Raw genomic sequence first — 27,343 nt, 5'->3', positions numbered from 1 at the left:
TGCTCTCCATTGATATGCTGGCCTTGCCTTGACGGGTGAGATGGCTCTATATCCGCATGTTTTTCGCTACCATGATGTAAAAAACCTTGAAGTAAAGGTTAGCCTTACTGAAGCCATGTGAGCTGGCTGCATCGTAACCACAGGTAGGAGCAGGGAACAGGAGCGGCTGTTCCCAAGGGATCCAAAGGGCTGACCCAAAGGGATCGCTGCTGAATCTGTGTTACCATACTCTGAATATTTCTCCAGTGTCTCTCACCCATTTGTATGATCAGGTATAGGCTTTTATAGCCATGTATTACAAATATTACAACTGTAGCTGGTATTTTCCTTTTTCATAGTCACTAATTATCTTCCATCTTGCAGAATACACAAAAAGGGAATTGCATCCTTTGTCATAATAAAATATTTCTAGTAATCCATATATTATAATTTTTTTGCTTGAGAAAGTGAGAGAATAGACTTTGTACATGGTTGATTGTTATTATTATGATTTGTTTTTTATTTCTGATCTACATTATTTTAAAGTATAAATTGGAGGTGCCAGTGTATATAGATAAAGATTTTAGATGTGCATGCTCTTCATAGAAATGTATAAAATTCAAATGATCCCAATTCACATTAATATAATAGGAATTTGGGCAATTTACATAGGGAGTTTTATAATTCAAGTCAAATAGTGATATGTTGCATTTGTTGCGACTTTTCCAAGATGAAGCTTTGCTATTCCCATTTTGGATTTATCCTAATTCAGATATTTTCCTAAATCTCAAATGTGTAGGTATGTAAAACAACTTGGATTCTGGAATCGGGCTGTTTTAAATAGATGAGCTGAACTTCCCATGCTTAATGATTTGGAATTGCTGGAGATTGGCCCCTTTTCAGAGTGTTCATGTTTGACTTCTGCCTTTGAAAGCAGAGGAACTACTGGGTGAGCAATGCTTTCTAATGGTTGTGAGATTATTTAGCTGATTATTACAAGAATCACTACAGGTAGCAAAACTGGTTTCCAGTTTTAATTCTAAATAGTTTTAGAGAAAAAATTCCCACTTCCCCGAAGTTCTCAAAACCTAGTGGTATTTAAATGGTAACTGACAATCTTGTCAGAAAATGGTTACTCTCTTCTTTACTTTTAATTTCACATTACATATCAGCCCATTTTTAGTTTGTAATGTTCATGTAGAGGGTCAAATCACTTGCATAACAAAGATTACAATTATTCACTTATTTTTCTTATTCAGTATTAAATAGTCCAAACAAAACATGAAGCAATTGTTTACAGAAAATAATCTTTTGTACTGTCCTTAAACTTTTTAACACGTTGTCAGTATTTGCTCATAATCTTTTCAAGGAATTAATACATTTGGCACACAGCTAGGTTTTTCTCAACTAGTTCATGGGAACATAATGATTTACAACTTGTAATTGGAGTTGACTTAACCAACACAGATAATTTTTAAACTGATATTGTGATTATTGAATATTAATATGAATAAATTTTCATCTGTAGTTAGCATTAGCATGTGTTTATTAATTTCAAAGAATTACTCATGTTCATTGCCCCTCTTCCACAGTGACTTCCATTAATTTAAAAATAAAATAAGCAGGGTTAGTTTACAGTTTACTTCTTAGAGATTATTTCACTTCCCCTTTAATAGAATCTGTGGCAAAAGCCAACTTTTTTTTGTTCAAAGTTTCCAAAACAGTTTTAAGTGAAGTCCAGATGTGTAAGTGAGAAAGCTGTTTCTTTGCAGTACTTGGTGGGGAGACTTGGATGGCAGATAAAGGCAGTCTTTGGGAAAGCAGACACAGGGTCTTTTTCTCAGGTTCAGAAGTTAACTTCAGGCTGAATTTTCCTCTTCTGGATCTTGAAGACTATTAAACTGAACCTTTAACTCTCATTTATTGTCAGCAATCGCTGGTAATTTATTTTCCCTTGAAAGAGGAAGAGGCAGTCTTTTAAATCTGAAATTTAAATCCGAAATTTAAATCCTCCAACTCATCTGCCTCTCTATTTTACAGTCTCCCTCCTTAAATAATCCCAGCCCTGGCACCTTTCTTTGTTATCTTTTTAATCTGTGTTTAGGAAAATTATTCAGTATTTCCAAACATATTGGTCTTGTTGAAGTTTGCTTGATTCCATAGAAGAAAATATTTTCTCTTGACAACATTGCAATAAGTCTTTTTTAGTCACTGATTCCTTATCTTCCTTTTCTTCTGTAGTTCCTCAAAACCATCGTAGGAAGCCTTTCTCAATCAACCTAAAACCTCTCCTCTGTTAATTTGGTACAACCTCTGAAAGTTACAATAGGTTTATCAAAACTTTAATTCAAACATGGGAGAATTTTAATGAGGAAGGAGGGAACAATTGAGTGGTGAATTTGATTTGTTAATCAAGAACATGCTACTTTAGCTCCTAGTAAAATTCCTGGTTTGCCTGTGTTGCTGAGTGGGCCTCAAAGTTCGTTGCCCACAGTTGGACATAGGCATCAGCTGCATGGGGAGGCGAGGGAAACACTGGTCCTGGTAACCTCACAGATGGCACCGTTCAAGATCGGTAGGAGCAGAGCGCATTTGGATTGTCTGTAAAAGCATTTAATATCACAGCACTGTTAATGGTGTTTACCCAATATGACAGAAGATGGTTCTCCACCCACTCCCTTTATTAATTGCAGATGTCTCTTTCTCCCTTACAAACCAGGGCTGCTAGTTTCAAAATGCAGTTTTCAGTTGTCCTAAGAGAAAGAATCTATTTCTTTTTCTCGGTAAATCTCTTTCTTTCATGTTGTGTCATATTAACCCTGCGTGCAGTTTTCTTTGCATCTTAAAACAGTTCAGTTTCTTTTTCTATTTCATGAGATAGCCCTTCTGTTTTTCTCTTGTTGCTGTCTATTATTTCATAGTAGCACAGTTCACAGTAGCACAGAGTGATATAATTATCTCCAATTTTAAGTAGCATTTCAGGTTTTCTAATGGCATTTCTCATGTTTGTTTTCAATTTATCACACTTAATTACATGAAAACAAACAAATAAATAAAAATCCTGTCCAATACAGCTGGAGTAATAATTCTTTTTTGTTACCTTTCCCTGTCCTTCTCACTATTTTCTTTGTCTTGCAGAATGCTGGGCTATGAGTATTTTAAAATTTATTGGTTTGTCTTATAAATTAATATGTTTATTCTTTACTAAAATGTTAGCTTCATTTCTGAAATGTCTGCTCTTAAACTCTGTGGCTATTTTGCTTTTATGTGTAATATATATTCATATCTTGTTATAACCCGTTTAATTTTGCTTCATTGCAAGTTCATTTTTCTAACTTTTGCGGGAGACCTCCTGATTATGAACTGACCAGTGTCTGATCAGCAACACATGGAGGAATTGTATTGCTTGTCCAGCTTCCTAGTGGAAAGTTGTACTGTAGATAGAGCTAGATTTTTCTTGGAATTGCAGAGGTTGGGGGTCACTGGGCACAAGTTGCTGCAAAGGACATTCCAGTTAGATATTGGAAAAAAACAGTCCACCATGAGGCAGGTTAAACATTGAAGCAGTTTGCCCAGAGAGTTTGTGAGATCTTCATGCATTCAAAACTTGAGTGGAAATGCCTCTGAGAAATTTGAACTGACTTTCAGGTTGGCACTGCTTTGAGTAAGAGCCTGGACCAGGTGGAGGTCACTTACAACCAAAATTATTCTGTGGTTCTAAGATAGATCTGCACTGGGTCAGCTACAGACACTCTTGAGGACATCTCCACAACGCGTGGATGCATGAGATAACAAGGTCACTGGTCATCATTGCATTATAAGTATTTTGTCCTTCTGTGATTCTGTAACCTATTCCAAATCACTTTACGTTTGCCTGAGCAGCTTTTTCAAATTACCTGGTCTGTTACTGTGTCCTGCGTTCTTCCTAGAATATGAACTATACAGAGTAAGTTACATCAGTTTGACTGCCACCTACGCAGTGAGATATTGCAAGGTCATTGTGGTTTAAAGGCTCCCCAAGGGACTCCTTTCCTCCTGCAAATGTAAAAATGATTCCAGATATCTGTCATCTGGTCTATGCCCTGAGAAAATGTAGAACTACTGGAAATCGTAGGATTTTAAGCCATTTTGAGCTAATATTGTTCTACCATAGCCTGCCCTCCTGTCTCACCTCCCCCCTGAAGTGTTGTATTTTTAAATTGATTTATGCTTCCACCTTGGAAAGTAAGACTCGGAGACAAGCTCAAACATGGAGGGAACAGTGCAAGTGACAGAAACACGCCTATTGGCGTAATTGGTGTAAGTAGTGGCGATGATGCTGCCAGTCTCAGCTGGGCATCTTAGCTTTGGTGCTCAGGAAGGGTTGTACGTGTGTTTGTGTGCATTACTGAGGAGCAGACATCCCAGGAGAGGTAGAGTACATGTGTTGGGTACTGCAAGGTGAGTATCTACTTATGAATTAGCTTCTTTAGTCTATAGGTACTTCTGAAGTGGAAGGAGTTATGGACAGGAACTGCCTCCCCATATATAAGGTTATTTCTGTGTAGGAGATGCACTCCCTCAGTATTTCATCCACCCACTTCACTTCTCTGAGAAAATGTTTTGACACTAACTTTGTCATTCCATTGATATGCAATGCACTGTGTAATATACCAAGTAAATATGGTTGCTAAGAGCCTTGTTTGTGAATTTTCTCTGCTAATTTGAATTGAATTAAGACTTTGGAGAACTGAGGAGGCTGGGCTTAAAACTGATTGCTAAAATTATCCTTGCAGGTTTGGACATAATTATACTTAGGTCCAAATAAATATAAAGAAAAAACACAGAAATGGTTTTACAACAGAACAGTACTTTCCAAGTTTGAGGGATTTGTTTTGAATATCACAGCATTTTAAAGAAAATTATGCATTTTAGTTAAGTCAAATCAAATCTTGTATATGCCCAATAAAAATAGTATATAGACTATTATTATGTAACATACTATATATATTTCTTATATATTCTCTTTCATGTCATAAACATGATTTTTTTCTGAAAGTAGTCAGCTTTGTGCTGACTCAAGTTCAGTCCACTTTTTAACTAAATGCTTGTTTCACACAATTTTTTTTCACATTTCATACACATAAAAAAGATTATGTCATGAAAGTTATATTAAAATAATGATGTGTCTTTAATTACAGAAATCTTTATCTTATATGATAGAAAACTGTAGATTATTTCAAATCAGAGATATAGCACAGAAAGAAGGAAAATACCCATACTTCTTTAAGCATCCATTTAGTCACAGCTCTACACAGTTACTGATGAGGTTTTCATTTCACTCCAGTGCTGTGACTACTCTGTATAGTTAAGTTAAGCAGTGTCAGAAGTGCTCTTCTCATCAGAGAGTTTAGGAAAAATCTGGTATTCAAGGAGTTTATCTGTATAAGTGTATTGCTACAGAGGCATGAGTTGATGCATTACAAAATCCCCTTTGGGCGTATCCGTGTTTGTAATATAAAAGAATGTTCTTAAAACTAAAAGTAAAAGCACAATTGGGAAAATATTCGGATTTTTCTAATGCCATAGGCACCACCTTTCATCTGGTATAATGATGAATTTTCTGTAAACACAAAAACAATGGAGCTCCACATTAGCTCACGCTAATAAGAAATACAAATTCTGCAGCAAAAACATACTGGAGACCTAAATAAAAATTAAAGACCTTTAATTGACACAAATTCAGTATATAGTGGATATTAAATAATTACAATCAACCTTCTAAGCACAGACAAAGTTTTATTTGTTATTTAAATACATAATAGCAATGTCACGAGTTGATATGATATCCCTCTGATGGCAGTTACTGAGTCCTCTCTGACTTACTGGAATGTATATGTCTTTTCTTAATAGATCTTACACAGTTAGCAAGCTGTAAAAACATAAAACTGGTCATTGTTAGGCACGTTCTAAATCCATTTTTTTTTTAAAACAAGACAAGCAATGCGGTGACAGCCTTTTACCTCTACGTTGGCTCTTGTGTTGATTCCATTATTTCTAATAGAAAATGCAGTCACTAAAATTTTACATACGAAATGCACTGATGTTTTTGTTTTCTTTTTCACAGATTAAGATGCTTAGTAAAGCAGCTGGAGAAGGGTGACATTAATATAGTGGATTTAAAAAAGAACATTGAATATGCAGCATCTGTGCTGGAGGCAGTTTATATTGATGAAACCAGGTAAGTCTGAGGGGAAACAAAAATAAATGTAAGAATGTTGGGAATCACATTTTATAAATTTGGTCTTTGCATGCAATTGTAACTGAAGTGAGATGAAAGTCTCTGCACATCAAAAGATTCCTATGTGGCATATGTGGCTTGTAGGTCTTTTAGTGACAAGGTTGAAGCTAGTAAGATTCCAAAGGTCAGATGTAACAATCATCTGAAGAGTTTGTCTAGTTCTCGTCTCTCTCACTTGTCAAATGTCCACAGTATAGTCATAACAATTTTCTGAAGGATGGATTGTCTTTCCCCCACAGGCGACATACCAATAATCATGCTGAGGACTGTATCACTGAAAGAAATGGGCTGTTTTGGAATGAAATACTCTTGGAGATGAGTCAGAATATTGTAATCTGGCCTGTAAATACATAAATTCATGAAAAGCTGTGATTTATTTTACAATGTTTGATGGTTTGTTTATGATTATTGTTACTGGCAGTATTACTGGCAATCATTTTTAATGTGGGTTGACTCCAATTAAATTAGAAGTTCTAAGTATTTGGCTTCTTAAAAGAATTTTAAGATATGTACTATGTTGAAGTTAATTAGCTAACTTACAGTTTTTATTTCAGTGTGGCCTCTTAAATTTTATTCTAAGCAGAATTGTCTTGTAAAGATGTCTGCCAAAACTTCTTTGATACTTCTGGAGCATGCGGCTGTGTCTTGATTCCCTACTACATTTAAGTCTGCCATTGTACTGATTATTTCATGGCCCCAACTCTCTCTCTCTTTCCCTGTCTTCTGTTCCCCTTTCCACCTCCACATCCCCATCCCCACTCCCACCCCCCCCTTACAAACCTGCATTTTTGATGAGGTGCTTAAATTACTGCTCTAACTTTTTCCTGTTTCTTTTCCTTTGATGTGTGTGATTCACACACCAAACCTCCACAGTTGGGAATTTGGAGCATCTCCTACTGGGCTTTAAAAAGCCTACCAATTTGAAAACAGAAGAATGAAAACAATAGCAAATGAAGCTGGTACAAATGGCCCATTTTTCAGAGATTATGATACAGACTAGGTTGGCAGGATCACTTATACTGATGTCCTGCTCTTTGAGTGCATGCATGTCCAATTCTGTAAAATCTGACAAAACTGTTGTAACACGGAAGCTTCACTGAGCAGTGTCCCAGCCACAATACAGTTCTTAGGGACACTTTCAAAAATGTTGCTAGCCAATCCCAAATTAAATGCACAACTTGAAAAGCATTAGGGATTTCAGTGACTTCAGAAGGGCTCACCTGTTATGAGGATGTTTACAGATTCAGTTAAATTAAGCTTAACTGAACAGACTTGGGCAAACCATCTTCTGTGACTTCCAGGGGACCCGAACTTTGCTGGAAAATTGAATGAATTTAAATTAAATATTTTAAAATATTGGTAGTTAATGTGCCACTGTGTATATATTTATATGAGTTTTGCTGGCTGATTTAGGTTAATCAAGCTTCTTTTACATTGCATCTGGGGTTCATTTGTGGATTTACATTAGTTTATACATGTGGTTACATTGATGCAGGTCCTTTGGGAGACATATGAGAAATGATCAACAAACTTCTCTTTGGGCTCATGTTTCCACAATAGAGGCTGTAAAATTTCATTTTTCACTAGCTGTTCTAAACGTAAATCTTGTTGGCACATCTCATGTGCTCAGCAAGCTTTGTAAGATCGCAATCCTTTCTTCCCTGTGTTATGGAATACCACATCACCACCAGTAGACAGAGTGTAAGCCTGTATTTTGCATTAATAACCATGACAGCTGTGTCAAAGCTATATAGGGGACAAGAACACAAACCACTGTTTATTCCTTCCATACACCTCCCAAACACTGTGGTTAAATAAGCATTCCTGGCTCTTTCTGAGTAGTAGCACCAAGACAATGAAAATAACACGAGATTTACTTATTTTCTAAACTGAGATGGCCTCTGTGGAAATGAATAGGATCGTTACAATGAAGAATCACATCTTTCTGGCACTGTGCGGGAGCATCAAGACAAGTATTGGACGTTTCATACACTGAGAAAACTAGTACACCTGAAAATACATAGGCTTTGGCAGCAACGGGTGCATTATTTTTGCTGTACGCAAATCTTTAAATAAGCTAATTGCTCTCATAGGACTTCACAGCAGGATTATTACACTGACCAAATGAAGATAGATATATATATAATTTTATAGTGCTTTGAAACATTTTCATATTCCTCAGGCTATTGTCTTAATCCTAGGGGAATTAGAACCTCATAATGTTGACTACTTATTTTCAAAAATTCTACTTCAGTATATGGATAACACTTTTGTTCTTCCATAGCTCAATGCACAACAATGTTTAATCTTATTTATTTATTGCATCCAATATTTTGCAGAATAGTCTGATTTTTCACTGTATTAAGTCAGAAAGGAAATACCCGAGACAGGTATCTTGTTTTGCTCTAATTTATTGTATACTTCTGTTCTCCAGTGCTATCTCAGAGTTTGTAAACCTACCAAATTTTGTTAGCATTCCTTATATAAATATGCAGCAAGCATATGATATATCTCAATAATATACTTCATAATGTATAACTTTCCATACCTATATTCTATATTTCTGAAATATGTAGGCATATAAACCAAATTTTCTTGCCCATATTACTTGTGCTATAAATAATAGTTAAAAGTGAAATTACTTTAATGAAACCTACTTTTCAACTTTTATTCTCTTATTTTTAGTGGTTTGCATTTTATACCCCATATTTTTCACTTTGCTTTATAGTGTTTGATTGTGTTTTTAATTTCTCTTCCTTGGACTAATGCAGTCTCCATGAAATTCAGACTCTGGTGGTCTTTGTTTTAAATTTATGCTAAAAATACAGACTCAGCATCTTAGATGGAAAATATTACGTACAGCACTGTTTTAAATATTGATGCTTCTCCATTAAAAACAATTTGTAAATTAAGATATTTATTGTGTGACAGAGAGACACTATAATTGCCACCTGTACTTTCATAGTAAACTTTTTTGTGTGGCAAACTGCAAAGATAATCACATTTTAAATAGCATCACCTCTATTCTGTAGTATAAATCTGCACTGAAACATTTGAAGATAAACACACAAAGAAGATTTCTCCAGCTCCTGGGAAGCTAATCCTTAAGGAACAAAAGCAGTGTATCGTTGAGTCAAATGGCAATGGAGTCTGGAATTAGCTTGTGTGGTTACATTTGTCCTCATTCCCACCAAAGAATGCAGGTTGTCTGTCCTGCACAGAGCTACTGCTGTTGGGAGTCTGGAACTGAGTTAACTGAACTCATTAGTAGATTAGAAATAATAGTTTAGATCATAAGCAGAATGGCCTATTCCTGCTGAGCCTGAACATGCACTTCTATACATCACAAAGTTCAAAGGATTTCATTAAGTTTCTTACATAGGAATTGCTATATGGATAAGAGTAATTGCTGTAGTGTAGAGCCGAATTAAGCACTCTCACTGAGTACAGATTGTTTCTATTAACTAAGTCCCAGAAGGAAGTTGCATGCTTTACAGGATATAATAGTTCCTGAGATATGGCTTATAAGATAGAAAATTTAATAATGCCTGGTTCTACAGGGTACAAAGTATTGCAGGCTTAGGACCAAAGGTTCAATGCAGAATTTCTGCAAGTCACATGAAAATATCCATGCTTTCTATTTTAAACCCACGCTTGATCCCTGGGTTTTGTCTTGATGAATTTACTGACCCATTGCTTACATATCCAAGCAGAAGAAGACCTCAGCTTAACCAACCACCTAAACCAGAATCCTGCTGCAGAATTAGAACTCTTTAGCAGAGTATGAAGTATCTTTCTCGGGTCCTCTTACTTTCCTTTTGTCTGATGCTCTGTTGCCCCACGCTATGGCCTTTTATCTGAAAATAAGCTAACATTTTTTAAAACTATGTACGCATACTCATTTCCATACATGCTTTTTCTAAAACTATATGCAGTTGGGTTGCAGAAAAGGCACATAAATAACACAACAGATTTTATTTATCTGTGGAGTTCTGAGAGTAGACTCCTTAAAAACAGGGATAGGCAGTAAGGAGAACCTTCCAAAATTCCAAAAAAATTGGGGCAATGACTGTCAATATCCCCTATAAAAGGTTCTGAGCTGATGGAATGTTGGAAAGCACAGAGAAATCAGACATATGTAAGTGCTGCTTTCCTATGAGCTTATTATCTATGGCCCATGTCAGTTAATAAGCTTGTTTGACAAGTCCTTTTCAGAACTGCTGCATCTCTCGGTGCCGAATAATTATAATCTGCACTAAACACTTCCTTGAAAGAAATCTAGTGCTGTGGTGGCTGAAGTGGAGGTTCACTGGCAGCTGAAGAAAATCAGTGAAACTCTCACAGTTCCAGCCCTTCAGCGGATCTCCTCTGTGGAAGCAGTTCAAACTTGCTCAGTAGGTGTTATAAATAATACTGACAAATCTTGCAGAGTTTTCTCCATTAGTACCTGCCACTTGGCTCAAGGCAGTGGAAGAAGGATATTTAGAGTCAAACAGGAAATAAATACAGCCTGATAATTCAGTCATGAAAGCTGTTCCATTCCTTGTAAACAAAGCTCTTTATTCATGCTAACTGAGAAGAAAATAAGTCAAATAAAACCTAGATGGAAATTACAAGATTAAAAAAAGTATTCCACAGCCAAATGAAACAAGAAACTTAAACTTCTTGTGGAGAACATTCTAAAGTTGTTCTGGGTAAAATCAGTATATTTTATTCCAATTATGATCTTACTACATTTTTAAATGCCTTAATATTTTAGAAAATAGACTCGATTTCAGGAGGATATTTATCTGTACATTTTCAATTCCATACATGATTTTTAGTCTGCTTGAGGCTCTGTAGTGCCCTTTTGATAGGTTTTAAACTCTTGAGAACTTTTGACTTAGAAGAGACCATGTTTCAGTGACGTATGAAGTGGATCCATTGTATATAGCTGGCAATTGCTTTGAGCATCTTTGGTTCAAGAAGACAAATACAGGTTATTGCTAGACTGATGAGGCAAAAGGAAATCTCATTAAGACTGAGCTGTGTTACAACATATGTTTGTATGAGAGGTCTGGAAGTAGTGAAGTTATTTCAATTATATTATTATGGTAAACACAGTCATTCTTGAGAAAAAGCTCTTACTTTAATAAAGTACACATTCTGATATGTATAATGTTAGCTAAAAAGGAGGTCATTAAACTCAAGCTTTGCGACTGCTGTTGTAACACGTCAGATCATACTGAATTTCCAGTGTATTACTCCACTAATGCACCAATTATTTCTGTGGTTTTTGTACTTAAAGCAGGGACAAACATATCTTCAAATTGTGGACAAAAATAAGATAGTTTAAATTGTGATCACATCACTTGCAAGAGAAAGAGTTTTGTCATTTCAGCTCACCAAACGTTCGCGTGACCCTTAAAGTGTGCCACAGAAGTACTTGTGATAGGAACATGCGTGTGTGTATCTTTGTCTCATGGAGTCTAAGGAGGAAGAAAGGAGCAAATGCTTGACTAGATGCTGGTGCTCACAGAACTCTGTGTCATGGAAGTGTGAGTGGAGCTTAGCAACAGCCCAGCAACTAAATGAAATTCTCCCGTTTCCAGGACATCCTGAGGTGAGGAATGGTCAGCATATGCCTGTTCTTGGGCAGCTTTCAGTACACAGTTTTGGAAGCTGGAGAAGGCTGTTCCCTGCTGTTTTCAAGTTTTTCAGTACTGCAACAGAACCCTAGTCCATGGCAACTACTCCATCTTAAGCTAGTAATTAATCTCTCAAAAAATAACGATACCCCTGTGCTTTCTTTCACTCTCTTCTAGCCATCAGTATAGGTTTATTGGTTTCTCTGCATTTTAAATGAGAACAAAACTCAGTAAAGGCTTCATCTTTTATGTTTCTTTTATCTTCCATCTTGCATCTTACAGCAGGAGTCTGCTGCTTGACATTACAGGACTATTTACGTTCTGTTTCCACTCACAGCATACAAAATCTAGCTGACTTTGTGAATCACATAGTTTCACTGACTGTTAGGCTCTGGTTATGGAAGAAATTGGACTAATTCAGATAGTGTTATCCATTCAGGTTAACCAGCAGAAATAGTCACACCAGCAAATTTCTTTCCCGGTTCAAGAGTTGAGAAAGGTAAATTCTCTTACATCAAAGAGATGTAGATATTTGTTAAAATTTTTCAAAGCATATATTCCCAACCTCTCTACTTGAAAAGACAGATTGATTTGTGCATTTATACATGAAGGTAACTAAGTGTTTCATTCACAGGAGAGTGGGGCATTTGGTCAATGATGTAATTTAATTTGAAAGATCTATACAATATTTAGCCTCAAAATTAGTTTTCTTGTAAAAAATCCCCTGGTAGTATTAAAGAAAATAATCTGCCTAATGATACGAGGATAAAACAAGTGGAATGGGATGCCCTGTTTGGTAATTATTTGCCAGATGAAAAATATGCTCTATATGATTCCTTTCTGAGCTGATTTAGTTGATGAGAGATTGGAAGTGGCAATTATTTAGGTATGAAGTTAAATCATAACGTTGAATATTCAGTAAAGTTTACTCTAAGCATGTATTGCTTTCCTCCATAGCCAGCCCATGGTTAAATGTACTTTGCCTGAAGTTTCTTTGTCAGCAGCAAACGTACCATTTGAAGAAAATCATTCAGTTCATCCATTAAGGGAATCTACAAATGGTGCTTCTGTAAAAGCTGCTATTGAGAAAAAGCTTATTGTGTTGAGATTAATTTAGTAGATTCCACTCTTATAAAAGCTTAAAATAAGCCTTTAAAATCTTTTGTACTAAGCCAAAGGTTTTTTCTGAGGGGGAAGCTTACAACAGCATCAAAGTTACATTTTAAAAATACCCTTAAAATCACTGAAAATCTGTTAAATTCTGAGCAAAACTCTTCAGTTCAGTTAAGATATTTAATAAATGGCCTGCGTCCCTTTTCTGAAGTTATTGAATTTTTCTATCTCAAAGTTATTGCTGTTAATTTATTTATGAGTCATGCCCTGAGATAGTCCCTGCCTGCCCTATAGAGCCTCCAGAACACCACATTAAAGTGAATTAAAAAAAAAAATACATTAGCTCACAGCTGTACTCCTGAAAAATGATGTTTTTAAATCATGAATATCCTGACCTGAATTTTAAGATTGTTGACAGTCTTTGATATGTACATCTGTATTTCTGAATAGGCAGTACATATAAAAAAGTGAATGTTTCCATTAGCAATAGTCTTTACTCTGTTACTTATCTGCTGTTGTAATAACTGTAGTCCATCCAGAGTCTTTGCCATTTATAGTAATTAATTAGTAGGTTTTTTACAGGACAATTCTGAGAATGTGCTAAATTTTAGGAGTACAACATGTTGGTAAATTCGTCATTTCCTTTAGAAAGACCTTTATGTACTAAAAGTGCTCCTTAATAATTTTTACATTTTGTTTATCCTCAGTAGGAGTCAAGAGAATCTTTTAGCGGATGTTAGTGGAAATTGTTGTGTATTAGAGAGGATATAAATATTGATTGAATGTATTGATTCATGCTCATTCAGGAAGATAGTGAGAGACTAGAACACTAGTATCAATGGGCTATTTGGACTATAAATTCTTTGCTCTCTGCATTCTAAACCTCGAGGAGAAACTTGATCAATTTATTCTTAAGGGATTGATCATTAGCTTGATTAATTCACTAAATGGTAAATAATACCTCCTTTTCAATCCCTCCTCTGGAAACCTTTCACCATCTCTGTTAAGCAGAATGAATGATCAGCACTGATGGATTTTTTTTTTCCCCATAGCCATTATCTAATTACTTTTTAAAAAATTTTCTTTTCTTTCCTTTTCTCCATAATGCATCTGATATATTCCTGATGGAAAAGAGATATAATTCTGACTAGTCCATTACTTTATTTAAAATTCTGATTAAATGAAAAGAGAACTAGAAATTATCCCTACTTGAATTTTGAAAAATTATTCTTGGCAAAAAACACAGTACTGTGACAAGAAGATCACGTTATTAGTTACTATGACTGCAATATTAATTGATTGCTAAGTTGAAATGCCATGGGCCATATCTTACTTATTCCCACAAATGTCAATGGGAGTTCCACTCATGGAACGAATAGAATTAAATAACCCAAGCCTCCCCCTTTCCTTCCCACGCATATCTCTTCCTAGTATTGCATCTGCCTAATAGGCTGATGATATATGAGCAAAATAAGTGTACATAAACCTGAAATTCTGACTTAGTTTTGAAAAAATGTACTTTCTTTGGCACATTGTGTTAGATCTTCTTTGTTTTATTTAATGGCATTTTTGGCTTGAGGGAAGAAAAAATTAGTGTGTGCCTTGGTATATTAACATTTATTTAATTCAACTAGGATATTGGAGTTCATGCCTCCCAGTTGAATGTGACTGATCTCAGCAGAGTTGTACTATAAGGCTGAATTTGTGGAACAGCTATGTAGCTTTAAAATGGAAAATAAATGCCTACCATTTTTGATCTTTGCTGTGGTTGATTTGGAGGATGGGGCAGTCACTCCACTTCAAATATTTTCCAAGCCAGAGATCCTAGCCTTGAGTTTGACAGCTATGGTCACTTGTTATTTTGCTCATTAATTTATCCAATGGCATTTTTGAACCTATGAAAAAGTTTAAATATTGCAAAATGTTGCAAAATTATATTACAAGGTACAAATTACATTTTACAATTTACAGTTACAAATTATATTGCAAAATCTTGCAAATATCCTTATAATACCTGGCAGGAAGTTCAGTGGTTTTACTGTGTTTGGTTTTGTTTTGACCCTGTCTTCTGAGAGCATTTCACCTTTTCCCCTCTTTAATCAGGACTAATCCTGATTAATCACCTATAATTATAATTTATCTATTCACCTGTGTTTCATAAAGTGGCAAGTTAGAGCAAGAAGTCTACATAAATAGTAGAATTCTAAAATGCAGAATTTATAAATATATTTTCCACTTATCTGCGCAATAATAACTTTCATCAGGCAAAAACCAAACACCAATAACTTCCTATTGATTCACTGATTTTACTGAAGCTTTTGAAAGTTGTCAGTTCTAAGTGGATATAAATTAAAATAGCGGTAATATAAACAATCAGGAATAAGAATGTTCTGAATACGTAGTTTTAACTGTTATGTTTTTCCCAGTTATTATAAACAGTGTTGTGCTGTGGAATTTATTCAAAGAAATGATGATGTTACAATGCTCAGCGATTGCATCAGAGTGATGTTATAATACATCTGCTCAGAGAGTCAACCTTGTGGCAGTTCAGTTCTGAGCAACAGAAGTTGTAACAGCAAGAGGGACAGGCATGTAGGAGCTCTGAGATTTATTTGATGTATTCACTGCAGTGATGTAGATTGATAGATGAGAGGCCAACAAACAAGCTGCAAAATGGTTCAACATAAAAAGATAAAGATCCATGTAAAAAAATATAGTGGTGACCTATCAAAACCTGATTCTCATTGTTTGAAAAAGAAAATTGCCTTTATTCTAGTGTAAGTGCTGAAGTACTGTTTAAATGTTAATGTGCAAAAATTCTGATACTTCTGCTGAATGTTCTTTTTGTTACATAGAGTAAATTTATATATATTTATGCATTTAATAGTAAGTAAAATTACTGATAAAAATATTTTATATTCTTAATGTCTTAACATATAAATTTGCTTTATTTGGGTTACTTTAAAATGTGTTCACAATCAGCAAGTAAAAGATTAATGATTAGATGTATTTCACAAAATACACAATATTATCTATGTATGCCTATATGTGCACACCCATGGAAATAGAATGGCAATACTATATTTTATAATCAAAGTATAACTAGTTGAATAAAAGTTGACAGAAGTTACAGGCTATAAAATGGGTGGAATATTGCATTCTAAGAATTTGTGATAATTAAGCATAGTTTGTATGGTACAAGATACAGCCTAATTTATTTCCCTTCCTAAATAAAATTACCATCAAATTATCCATCTAACCATCTATTTACTCAGATGCGTAGACCCATATATGATCCCTTTCCCTGTAATTACAGAAGAATGGCAGTCATTAGCAAATTTATTCAAAGGCCATTTCTAGCAATCCATATGTCATGAGTAATTTTCCCCAGTGTGAATCTTATTCTTCAAAAGGTTGGGAAAATGTAGAAAATATAGTTACAAGATGAAGGACTAGCTCTTGTTTCCTCTCCTTAAATATTTCAGTTAAGCTTCTGAAAGACACCAATTCTTTTTGAGAAGTTACTATGGTTATGTGTTGAGGGACCTGTAAGAACTTGTACTTGCAAGGGACTGTGCTTATGACGTATTTCGATGTTGCAGTTGCTTTCCCAGTTTCAGAGACACTGAAACTCTTTCTCTCCCATAGCACATTGTTCAGTCACCTCTCATCAGAGAGCGGTGGTTTCATGAAAATTACTAAATACTTTTTTTCAAATTCTGTTTTCTCTGTTCTGTCTTCATAAAGTAACTCCTATTTATATCATTTGCAGAGTTAATAGCGCTCCTGTTTTACAAATGAATCGTTAAAAAGATTAGAGAAACAGCAGTGTGTCTTGCTAGCCTTAATTTGTATTGCAGCAGCTCATAGCTGCAGGGCTCAGCACTCGGTCCCAAATTCGGATCTGCGTCAGACTGTAGCAAACTGACGTAGCGCTCTGCTTCGTGCCGCACAGGTGATATGGAACATCCCTGCTGAGTGCTCTGAGGCAGCCCAATGTTCATGGTCCTCTTATCACTGGAATAATTTCATCTCATTTGAATAACAGTTGGAGTAGTTACAAAAATACGTTTTAGGGATTATAAGGTTTATTCCTGATAATACTACAAATACATCAAATGTCAAATGTTCCTCAGAAATATAAATGTCTTGATGTCACCAGGGATATTTACTAAGAGTGTTAGACCAATAGGGATTTAAGTGGACTATAACATAGTTTTTAATTTAGGGAATGAAATCAATTTATTGCCTTTGACCTGTGGCTAGTCTCAGTCTTGGTTCTATTTTGCAAGATAATTTGCCCAAATCCTTTCCTCTACACAAGTCCTGCTCCTTCAAAATAAATTACTGGCTTTTGGCCTGTGTCACACTGTCAGAAAAATCTCATAATTCTTTTCCATTCTGCTCTGTTTGCACTCTGTGTTAAAAAAACCTTCCTAGTTTGATAACGTCCCTAAAAAATATGAATGTTTCTGCTGCTCTTTCAGTAAACAGTGGTGGTGTTGGGGGCATTTTTTTTCTAAACCCCACTTGAAAAGTCTTGCAAAATATGCTGCCAGCCAGATGAACTGCTGAAACTGAGAACAGGGCAGATGAGCACAAATATACTGTGCTCACTCTTCACCAATAATTTATGACTCTTCTGGCATCATGCTTCCTACTAGGCATCTTCCTATAATCCCTCATATAGTATTAGATTTACATAGGGATTCCTTTGAACTATACTGTATTCAGTCTTTTCTTCATCATCCATGTTGCTGCTCAATTCCTCTGTATGCTAGGGAAGACCTGGATTAGGCAATGTTTTGAAAATGTTGAAGAGAAAAAGAGAAAGTGAAAGGTGTGAAAGACTCGCTGAATAAATATGAGGAGAGAGTACACACACAGGGGAAAAAGTCAACAGAGTTATGCTAAGAGTAGGAAGAAAAGACAGCGGCAGAGGTGACAACATGAAAATGGAAAAGGAAGGGATAATGTTCCTCTCACAAATACCCATGTGCAAATCCTGTTTGCTGACTTCTCACTGAATAGATTTCCCAGGAATCCTGTTCGCTCAGAAGAGACCCAAGTTTTAACTTGACAAGTGGATTGTCTGATGAAAGATACTTTGTCCATCATTACTTTTTGTCCGATTCATGCAAACTTGAACAGTTTCAGAAAGACAGATCAAATAATCAACTAATGCCTGCAATTCAGTTGGTGCCACTTTTAATAAACCATTTTAAAAGGGTGGCATGCTTTACATATGTTTGAGTCATCCTAGCTTTGGGGTTCTTGCATAATTGCATGAAGGAAGACTTGTTATCTGACTAAGTAAGGGATTTGGTTCTTGGAAAACCGAGAAGACTGAGTGATGTGGGGAAATAACAGCATGGAAAAGGTTGTATTCCTTCATCTGGTAGGTCTATAGAAGTGTAGAATTGAAGTGCTGAGTCTGTTTTAAGAGAATATTTGGTTGCATATTTATTCTAAATAAACTGGTGTCCTCCAATTCAGTTTTGTTGAAGTTTCATTTTAATGCTGTTTCTATTTTGCAGGAAGTATACATGACTTTTCTAACTTTTTGAACAACTAAGAACTGTGAAAGCTGACTTGCAACCCATTGTTGTGTAATATCTTTACTGATATGATTCTGTTACCCTACCTTCAGCAGGAATACAGATCCGCACACAGAAGGAATTAGTTCTCTTTAATTTGCACTTTTATTGCACTGGAATAACATGATGAGTGTGTATACAGGGTGTTCATTGAAATGCATTCACCATAACATTGCTGTTTGATATCATTTACTTTGCGTAATGATTCTTTGTACCATTTTTGGAGGACATACCAGATGGACCGCTGGTGTTATCATTTATAGCAACAACCCCTCTTTCTATAGGTGTTCATGTCAGCCTCAGGATTTTATAACCCATTGATTACACTCAAATCCACCAAAGCTGTGATATCTTCGTAGAAAAATTGCATTTACTGGAATTTCTTGTATTTGAGTAACTTTTAACTTCTGGAATGTGAGCAGCAGGAGACAGAGAAGATATCTGCTGTGCCCAGCTTTGGTGGCCTCAGTATGTCTAGCAGAAAAGACATTTAGTGATGTGCTGAGTCAGTTCTACAGATGATCTCTGCTTTTGTTAAATTTTGTTAGCCGTTCACCTGTCCATACTCCTTTTGCTTCAGTCTGCCATCTTCTTGGTTACATTCTATTAATTTTTTTTGTAGGAAGCTTTTGGACACTGAGGATGAGCTCTCTGACATCCATTCGGATTCGGTCCCGCTGGAAGTGCGGGACTGGTTAGCTTCTACATTCACAAGGGAAATGGGAATAGTGAAGAGAAGACCTGAAGAGAAGCCCAAATTCCGAAGCATTGTGCATGCTGTACAGGCTGGGATTTTTGTAGAAAGGTGAGAGTTTTGTTTTCTTATTACAGAAAGTACTGCATTTAATCACAGTGTCTGTCGCTGAAGATTCCTTAGGTGGTGGGATGAAAATGAAGCAAACCTTTGAACCAGAATTTAGGTTTCTGCAGTTGTTCCGTTTTTCTATACAGAAATCCAGATGAAACCTCTAAATTTGTAATGAAATCTCCTGGACTTTGGAAAATTCTGGGAATGACCTTTATGGCTTTGAAACTTCTACACTAAAGTGTACCAAAGACTGAACTAACATAAAAGAGTAAAATACCAGCAGGGGGGCTTTTCTCGTAAGTTCATAAAAAGACTTGTCGTCTTTGGGACCAGACCCTTAAATAGCTTAGTGTTAATTCACAAACTGTGAAAGATAAATTTCAAAAAGAAAAACTGTTCCAGTGCTTTTTGAAGGAGTACTATTCCTTATTATTTTATTTGTTCTTTTAGGATGTACCGAAGAACTTCTAGCATGGTTGGTTTGGCTTACCCAGCAGAAGTGATAACAACATTTAAGGTAAAATAAGTTTAGTCATTGGGGAATTTGAATGTAGTTGTACCTATGTTTAGTGACTTTTAGGGTGAAATGAATGTATTTTTCTACTGAATCTACCCTAGCCATAGTTAGTACTACAGAACTGAGCACACAGAAGAGAGAAATTGATAGTTAAAAATTCACAAATACAATATGATTCTGTTTATTGTTTCACTGATCAGTTGTGACTTAATTTCATTCTTAGAGCAATAGGATTAAATTTGTATAAAAATTTTAATAGAAATGTGAGACATAGTTTTATCAGCTCTCAGTGGTATGGTAATCGGTGTCTCAGACAGCAGCATTTGTTTCCTTTTTAGGGATGAAAAAGGAGAAGTGGTATTGGGATAAAGCTAACAAAAGAAGCTGCAGCTTATGGAACAATCACAGTATTTGCTGTGAATTTAAGGCATTACATTTAAGGCTATCTTTTATAATAGTATTGTTCCTGTGGCTATGTGTATTTCTTGAGAATGTAGTGCCTCACCTTTTCCCATGAAAGTTTCCGCTGTTTATTATTCTCAAATTGCCATATGGCTATCATGTTAATGACATTGCATATAAACCTATTTAAAGGATGGGTATTCATTAGCAGAAATTTAAAAAATGTGGCCTTTGATTCAAAGCATAGAAACTTGCATAGGTCATGGTACAAGTATTTTATTCATAACTGGCACAACTATTTTCATCATTAATATTGAAATAATCATTAACATATTATCTACAGTAAGTGTTTGGAAGAGTTGGACAATAAAAAACCACCAAACTCTGACAGTTCCTGAGTAATGTGCTCTAGGAAATCCTGCTTTAGCGGGGGAGTTGGACTAGATGATCTCTAGAGGTCCCTTCCAACTCTGACAATTCCGTGATTCCCTTCAAAAAACCCCAAAATATATTTTCTACTGATTAACTGGAAATCTACTTAAATGAGTGGAAATGTTATGTTGGATTTTTTTTTTTCTTTTCCCCTTATCTACAGGATGTTGATAAATGGTCTTTTGATGTATTTGCCCTAAATGAAGCAAGTGGAGAGCACAGTCTGAAATTTATGATGTATGAGCTGTTTACCCGATATGACCTCTTGAGCCGTTTCAAGGTCAGAAACTAGCCACAGATAAAAATACGTATCTGAAAATAAGTACGTCAAATTTAAAATACAAGAAACCCAGGATATGTTTGATACAGTATTTTATTTTACAGTGCAGTGTAGAATTTCAAAGAATATGGCAAATCGAGCATTGTAATATGCAAGTAGTTCTTCCAAATGGAACTTTACCCAGAGCATGCAAATTTTTCTGCAACCCAAGAAATGGAGAGCTGTGTAGAGGCATTTCAAGTCAGTTTGGGATGGGATGTTGCTAGCGAGAAGCTAAATGCTGTAAGCATTAAATAGACAGATTATGTATACAGCCTGTTTACTCAGCAGTACTGAATCAGTGTCCCAGCTTCATGGAACAAAGATTCCTAATAAGGCAGACAACTCTAGTTATTCCTAAGTAATTTTTTTTCGTGTTCTAGGTTGTAGTATGTTGCCTACCACTGTGCAGGGGTTTCAGCTGAACCTTCCTCTCCTAACCAACTAAGGGATATATAAAGAGAAAGCTGGTTTTCCATGGTGTTTGCAGGGTGTTGCAGTACAATATGGAGTATTTATAACCAGCTTTGAAAGACTGAGATAAAAAATGGATCAAAATGCCAAATTTATCATTATAGTAGTACTCAATGAAAGTTTCATTTTAATGTCAAAATCTCTCCACTGCAAAACTCCATGCTCCTTTCAAAGAACCTGCCTCACCCTGAAATTTGTTTGAATGTTTTAATTTTGATCCATATCCCAGACTCAGCTTTTCCCTTCAAGCTGCGGCTGCTTGAAGTCAGAACTACACCAGAGCTACCATAGACAACACAACTAGAAAGTACACGATGTTGCTGGTTCAGTGGGCTTAAGCCCATTCTCAGTCCCCCTGTTTACCTGGCAAGGCTTTTAAATAAAGAAAAAAATCTTAAGAAAAATGTAATTTCATTACACGGGAAAAAGAAATGGGAGTAAATAGTGCCTGTACTTCATACATTGCCTGGAAGAAGAGAAGGAAGTGGAGTCATACAATCAGATTCAAAGAGATCTTGTTTCAGGTGAGGCAAAACTGGTGAAGAAAAGGAGATAAACCATTAGACTAATGAGACTCTTATCTGTCATGCCTTTATTATATGAGCAATATATGTGTTCCTGGTACAGACGGACAGATGTGTCTTGAAAACTATTTGATTGATAGCTCTGCAGTCTCTTGTACACTAACCATATGCTGTGCGTGGTGTATATAGAGGGATAAAACATCTAGAAGAATTGGGTGAAGACTACCTGATGCATATAAAATATTAGATCTTTAAATTTTAAATTTTTCTTTTGTTATTTGTTAACTAAAGTCTGTGGTATGTTTACTTGTAGGTTTTTTAGTGCATTATTATCTTTGCAGCTGTTACAGGCAAAAAAAATTTATTTTAATTTTTGATTCCTCCAGATCCCTGTTCCCAATCTTATATCATTTGCTGAAGCTCTTGAAGTTGGTTACAGCAAATACAAAAATCCGTATCACAATTTGATCCATGCAGCTGATGTTACACAAACTGTGCATTACATAATGATTCACACTGGTATCATGGTAAGAAATACTGCAAAGTTCAATTTACTTCTTTTCTCAGACTCTGCTGTTTTGGATAAATGTGTACATGTGTCTTTTCCTAAGGAAAAAGCTCCCTTGAAAATTGTGCAGAGGTAGATTCCAAACTACTATTCAGGCTGTGAACTTTGTCATTTTAACAGTTCTTCCAGGCTGGAACTCTTCTGATGCAGAGGAAAAAGAGAGAAAAAAAATCCTTCTTAAATTCTTTTTGCTTTTCATTGCCTGGGCTTGAGTATTACATATCATACTAAAAGAGATACATTTGCAGGAGTGGGCAGGTGAGAATTTTTCACTTCCACATCAGAGCCTGGGAGGTGTGATCAGGCAAGGAAGCTTCAGTATCTGCTGAGGTCCTGGCCATTGAAAGATATACTGAATCAGTGCAGGAGTACAAATACTCTGCAGCTGCTTTTCCTTTTAGTTTATAACCTTATTTAGGACTGCTCTTGCATACTGTATATCCCAATATTTTTTAGTATTTGCATTGGAACAGAAGTGAGTCTGTGCAAGTATTTTTTGTCTAAACACTTAGATTTAATACCTGCGGTGGGAGTCACTATTAGCTTGCTAGACAAAAGTAAATACTGACTGAAAGAAAATGGACATTTCTGTCTGTTGATGATTTGTCTTCACTAAAAATGCACTTGTTTAAAATATGAATATATAAAAAGGTGGGAAGTGATAGTGTCTGCTTTCTATTTGCAGAGCCATGAAACAATTCCGTAAGACTTTTGGAACATAAAATTTTAGGGCTGACTCTAGGTGTTTGTGCTCCAATATATACACAATAAATGGCAGTCACTTACGTTAAGCCTTTTCTCACTGAAAGCTTTGCCTTTGACTTCAGTGGAGGCAAGAACAAGTCCACAGGCATGGCAGGGTTTGATTCTACTGTTTGAAGGAAGTGTTTTGCTATCAAGTTTTTAAAGCTACATTTTAACACAAGTACTACTTGCAGAATGAAGCCTGGAGTCTTCATCGGCCAAGATTCCTTTTCACATTGAGATGTTTTCTTGAGAAAAAACTTCCATATTAGACTGAATCATAGGCTAGACAGCTCTTGCCAAGATGACTCCAAACCAAAGTTGTTGTATACGGTCTTTACCTGTCAAAATAGTATTTTAGTAAAAGAAAAAGCTTGAAGAGATTACATCAGGATTCCTATCCTACCCTTGTCTTCTACTGTAAGACCAACTGCAAGCATTAAGTGATGTGAGACATGTCTTTGTTGCAGGTATACACCTGGCTCATCAGCTTAACAGGGAAGAAAATCTCTTTGTTGTATTAGACGTTGCAGACATCCCTTTGGCCTGCTGTAACTGTGCCCCTCCGCTCTTCAAAAAAGACAGTAGCATCCAGATTTTCTTTGTGATGGCAGGACAAGATTCAAACTTCCAGAGCTATCCTAGTCAATTTGGATTGCTTAGCCATTGATTAAACAACTTTGCAACACGCTTTGTATATCTCGGAACGAAGGAACCTGTTTCACATTTGAGTATATGCTATTCCACTGGGTGCACAGGAGAATGAGAAAGGCCCCTCCAAGTCAAGTTTTAAAATATTAGCATGTTAACCTTGCAACTGCACTTTGAAACAACAACTATTTTCAGAAAAGCTTAGACTTTATTGCTGTTACTTTGCTGTAAAATCTCATTAATGTTGCATGGTCGCTACAAAATATTCCTATAAAAATAGGCCACGTTTTAAATATTCACATTTGAATTGCTGAATTATGATATTGGAAAGTTCTTGGAAATATATCTAACTAGGACAACACTTAGTCAAGAGTGCCTTCAAACAGATGTAGCTTGCCAGGAAGAAGGAACATTTATAGAAACCAGTGTTTGAGAGAAGGCCTAGTGATTCTGCAGCTTGCAAAGTATTTCTGTCCCAAATGTCATTTGCAGTTTGAGAACGCATCAGTATCATGTAAATGTTCTATTTACCTTGTTGGGTTTTTTTCCTGTTGCCTGGTTAACTCTACAGAACCATACTTATTAACAATTTGAAGTTTGCTTCTCAAGCTAATAGTTTCCAGAATATGTCCATTGTAATACCTCTTTTAACTCTTCTGTATCTTCTAAAAAATACCTGGATTGGAGTCAATTTGATGGAATTCTATGTTAAATTCCTGTGTGGTTTTTGCAGACTGGCATGTGATTTGAAGTTCTTGTGCTTTTGTTTTATCTTAAGGAACTGATACTGACTCCCAGATCTTGCAAAGAATTTCTGTTTTCCTTCTTCACTTCTGAAAGACATACCAAAGCAAATGTTTCAAAAAGCTGAGTTTTAGAAAATCCTTTTCATGATTCCTGTTGTTGAGGTCATACATTTTGTATCTTTTATAGGTACCTGGAAAACAGCTGTATTTCAGCGTTTGCCAAAGAATCTGGCTGGTCAGAGGTTATGCTTCTCTATAAGCCTTTGGAGAGAACTCAGTGAAGAATAACACATATTTGGAGTTATAGAATCATAGAATGGTTTGGGTTGGAAGGGACATTGAAGATCACCTTGCTACAACCTTCCTGCCGTGGGCAGAGACACCTTTTACTAGACCAGGTTGCTCAAAGACTCATCCAACCTGGCCTTGAACACTTCCAGGGATGGAGCATCTACAGCTTCTCTGGGCAACCTGTTCCAATGTCTCACCACTCTCAGAGTAAAGAATTTCTTCCTAATATCTAATCTAAATCTCCCTTCTTTCAGTTTAAAACCATTTTCCTTCATCCTATCACTCCAGTCCTGATAAAGAGTCCCTTACCATCTTTCTTGTAGGTCCCCTTTAAGTACTGGAAGGTCTCCCCAGAACCTTCTCTTCTCCAGGTTGAACAACCCCAACTCTCTCAGCCTGTCTTCATAGGAGAGATGCTCCATCCCTCTGATCATCTTCATGCCCCTCCTCTGGACACACTCCAACAGTTCTGTGTCCTTCTTCTGTTGGGGGCCCCAGAGCAGGATGCAGTACTCCAGGTGGCATCTCATGAGAATGGAGTAGAGAGGCAGAATTACCTCCCTAGACCTGCTGGCCATGCTTCTTCTGATGCAGCCCAGTATACAGTTGGCTTTCTGGGCTTCAAGCACACATGGCAGGGTCACGTTGAGCTTCTCATCAAGCAACAATCCCAAGTCCTTCTCCTTAGGGCTGTTCTCAATTTATTCTCCACCCCACCTCTATTTGTGCTTGGGGTTGCGCCAGCCCACATGCAGGACCTTGCACTTGACCTTGCATAGGCCTAGCGCTCAAGCCTGTCCAGGTCCCTCTGGATGGCATCCCTTCCCTCCAAGATGTTGACTGCACCACACATCTTGGTGTTGTCAGCAAACTTGCTGAGGATGCACTTAATCCCACTGTCCATGTTGCTGACAAAGATGTTAAACAGCACCCGCCACAGTACTGAGGAACACCACTCATCAGTGGTCTCCACATGGACATCGAGCCATTGACCACGACTTTTTGAGTGTGGCTATCCAGGCAATTCCTTATCCAGTGCCCAGAACCTTCTCTTCTCCAGGTTGAACAACCCCAACTCTCTCAGCCTGTCTTCATAGGAGAGATGCTCCATCCCTCTGATCATCTTCATGCCCCTCCTCTGGACACACTCCAACAGTTCTGTGTCCTTCTTCTGTTGGGGGCCCCAGAGCAGGATGCAGTACTCCAGGTGGCATCTCATGAGAATGGAGTAGAGAGGCAGAATTACCTCCCTAGACCTGCTGGCCATGCTTCTTCTGATGCAGCCCAGTATACAGTTGGCTTTCTGGGCTTCAAGCACACATGGCAGGGTCACGTTGAGCTTCTCATCAAGCAACAATCCCAAGTCCTTCTCCTTAGGGCTGTTCTCAATTTATTCTCCACCCCACCTCTATTTGTGCTTGGGGTTGCGCCAGCCCACATGCAGGACCTTGCACTTGACCTTGCATAGGCCTAGCGCTCAAGCCTGTCCAGGTCCCTCTGGATGGCATCCCTTCCCTCCAAGATGTTGACTGCACCACACATCTTGGTGTTGTCAGCAAACTTGCTGAGGATGCACTTAATCCCACTGTCCATGTTGCTGACAAAGATGTTAAACAGCACCCGCCACAGTACTGAGGAACACCACTCATCAGTGGTCTCCACATGGACATCGAGCCATTGACCACGACTTTTTGAGTGTGGCTATCCAGGCAATTCCTTATCCAGTGGGTGGTTCATCCATCAAATCCATGTCTCTCCAATTTAGAGACAAGGATGTTGTGTAGGACAGTGTCAAATACTTTGCACAAGTCCACGGAGATGATGTCAGTTACTCTTCCCTTATCCACCAATGCTGTAATGACATGGTAGAAGACAACCAAATTTGTCAGGCATTATTTACTCTTTTACTCTGAAGCCATATTGGCTGTCACCGATCACCCCCTTATATTCTTTGTGATGGCAGGACAAGATTCAAACTTCCAGAGCTATCCTAGTCAATTTGGATTGCTTAGCCATTGATTAAACAACTTTGCAACACGCTTTGTATATCTCGGAACGAAGGAACCTGTTTCACATTTGAGTATATGCTATTCCACTGGGTGCACAGGAGAATGAGAAAGGCCCCTCCAAGTCAAGTTTTAAAATATTAGCATGTTAACCTTGCAACTGCACTTTGAAACAACAACTATTTTCAGAAAAGCTTAGACTTTATTGCTGTTACTTTGCTGTAAAATCTCATTAATGTTGCATGGTCGCTACAAAATATTCCTA

General features: G+C 36.8%; 1 protein-coding gene across 6 annotated transcripts in view; it reads left to right on the top strand.

Annotated features, from left to right (window-relative positions):
• Positions 1 to 27,343, top strand: part of PDE1A (phosphodiesterase 1A) — a 160,883-nt gene that overhangs the window by 90,668 nt on the left and 42,872 nt on the right. For all 6 annotated transcript variants that reach the window (XM_014954703.1, XM_014954707.1, XM_014954702.1 and 3 more), the window contains 5 exons: positions 6,086 to 6,199; positions 19,219 to 19,401; positions 19,855 to 19,921; positions 20,919 to 21,035; positions 22,459 to 22,599. In XM_014954703.1, coding sequence (XP_014810189.1) covers positions 6,086 to 6,199; positions 19,219 to 19,401; positions 19,855 to 19,921; positions 20,919 to 21,035; positions 22,459 to 22,599 — 622 coding nt within the window. The remainder of the gene's footprint in view (positions 1 to 6,085; positions 6,200 to 19,218; positions 19,402 to 19,854; positions 19,922 to 20,918; positions 21,036 to 22,458; positions 22,600 to 27,343) is intronic.

The sequence above is a fragment of the Calidris pugnax genome, unplaced genomic scaffold, assembly GCF_001431845.1.
Source record: "Calidris pugnax isolate Ruff unplaced genomic scaffold, ASM143184v1 scaffold103, whole genome shotgun sequence".
Lineage (NCBI taxonomy): Eukaryota > Metazoa > Chordata > Aves > Charadriiformes > Scolopacidae > Calidris > Calidris pugnax.
This window is presented reverse-complemented; position numbering and strand designations above follow the sequence as displayed.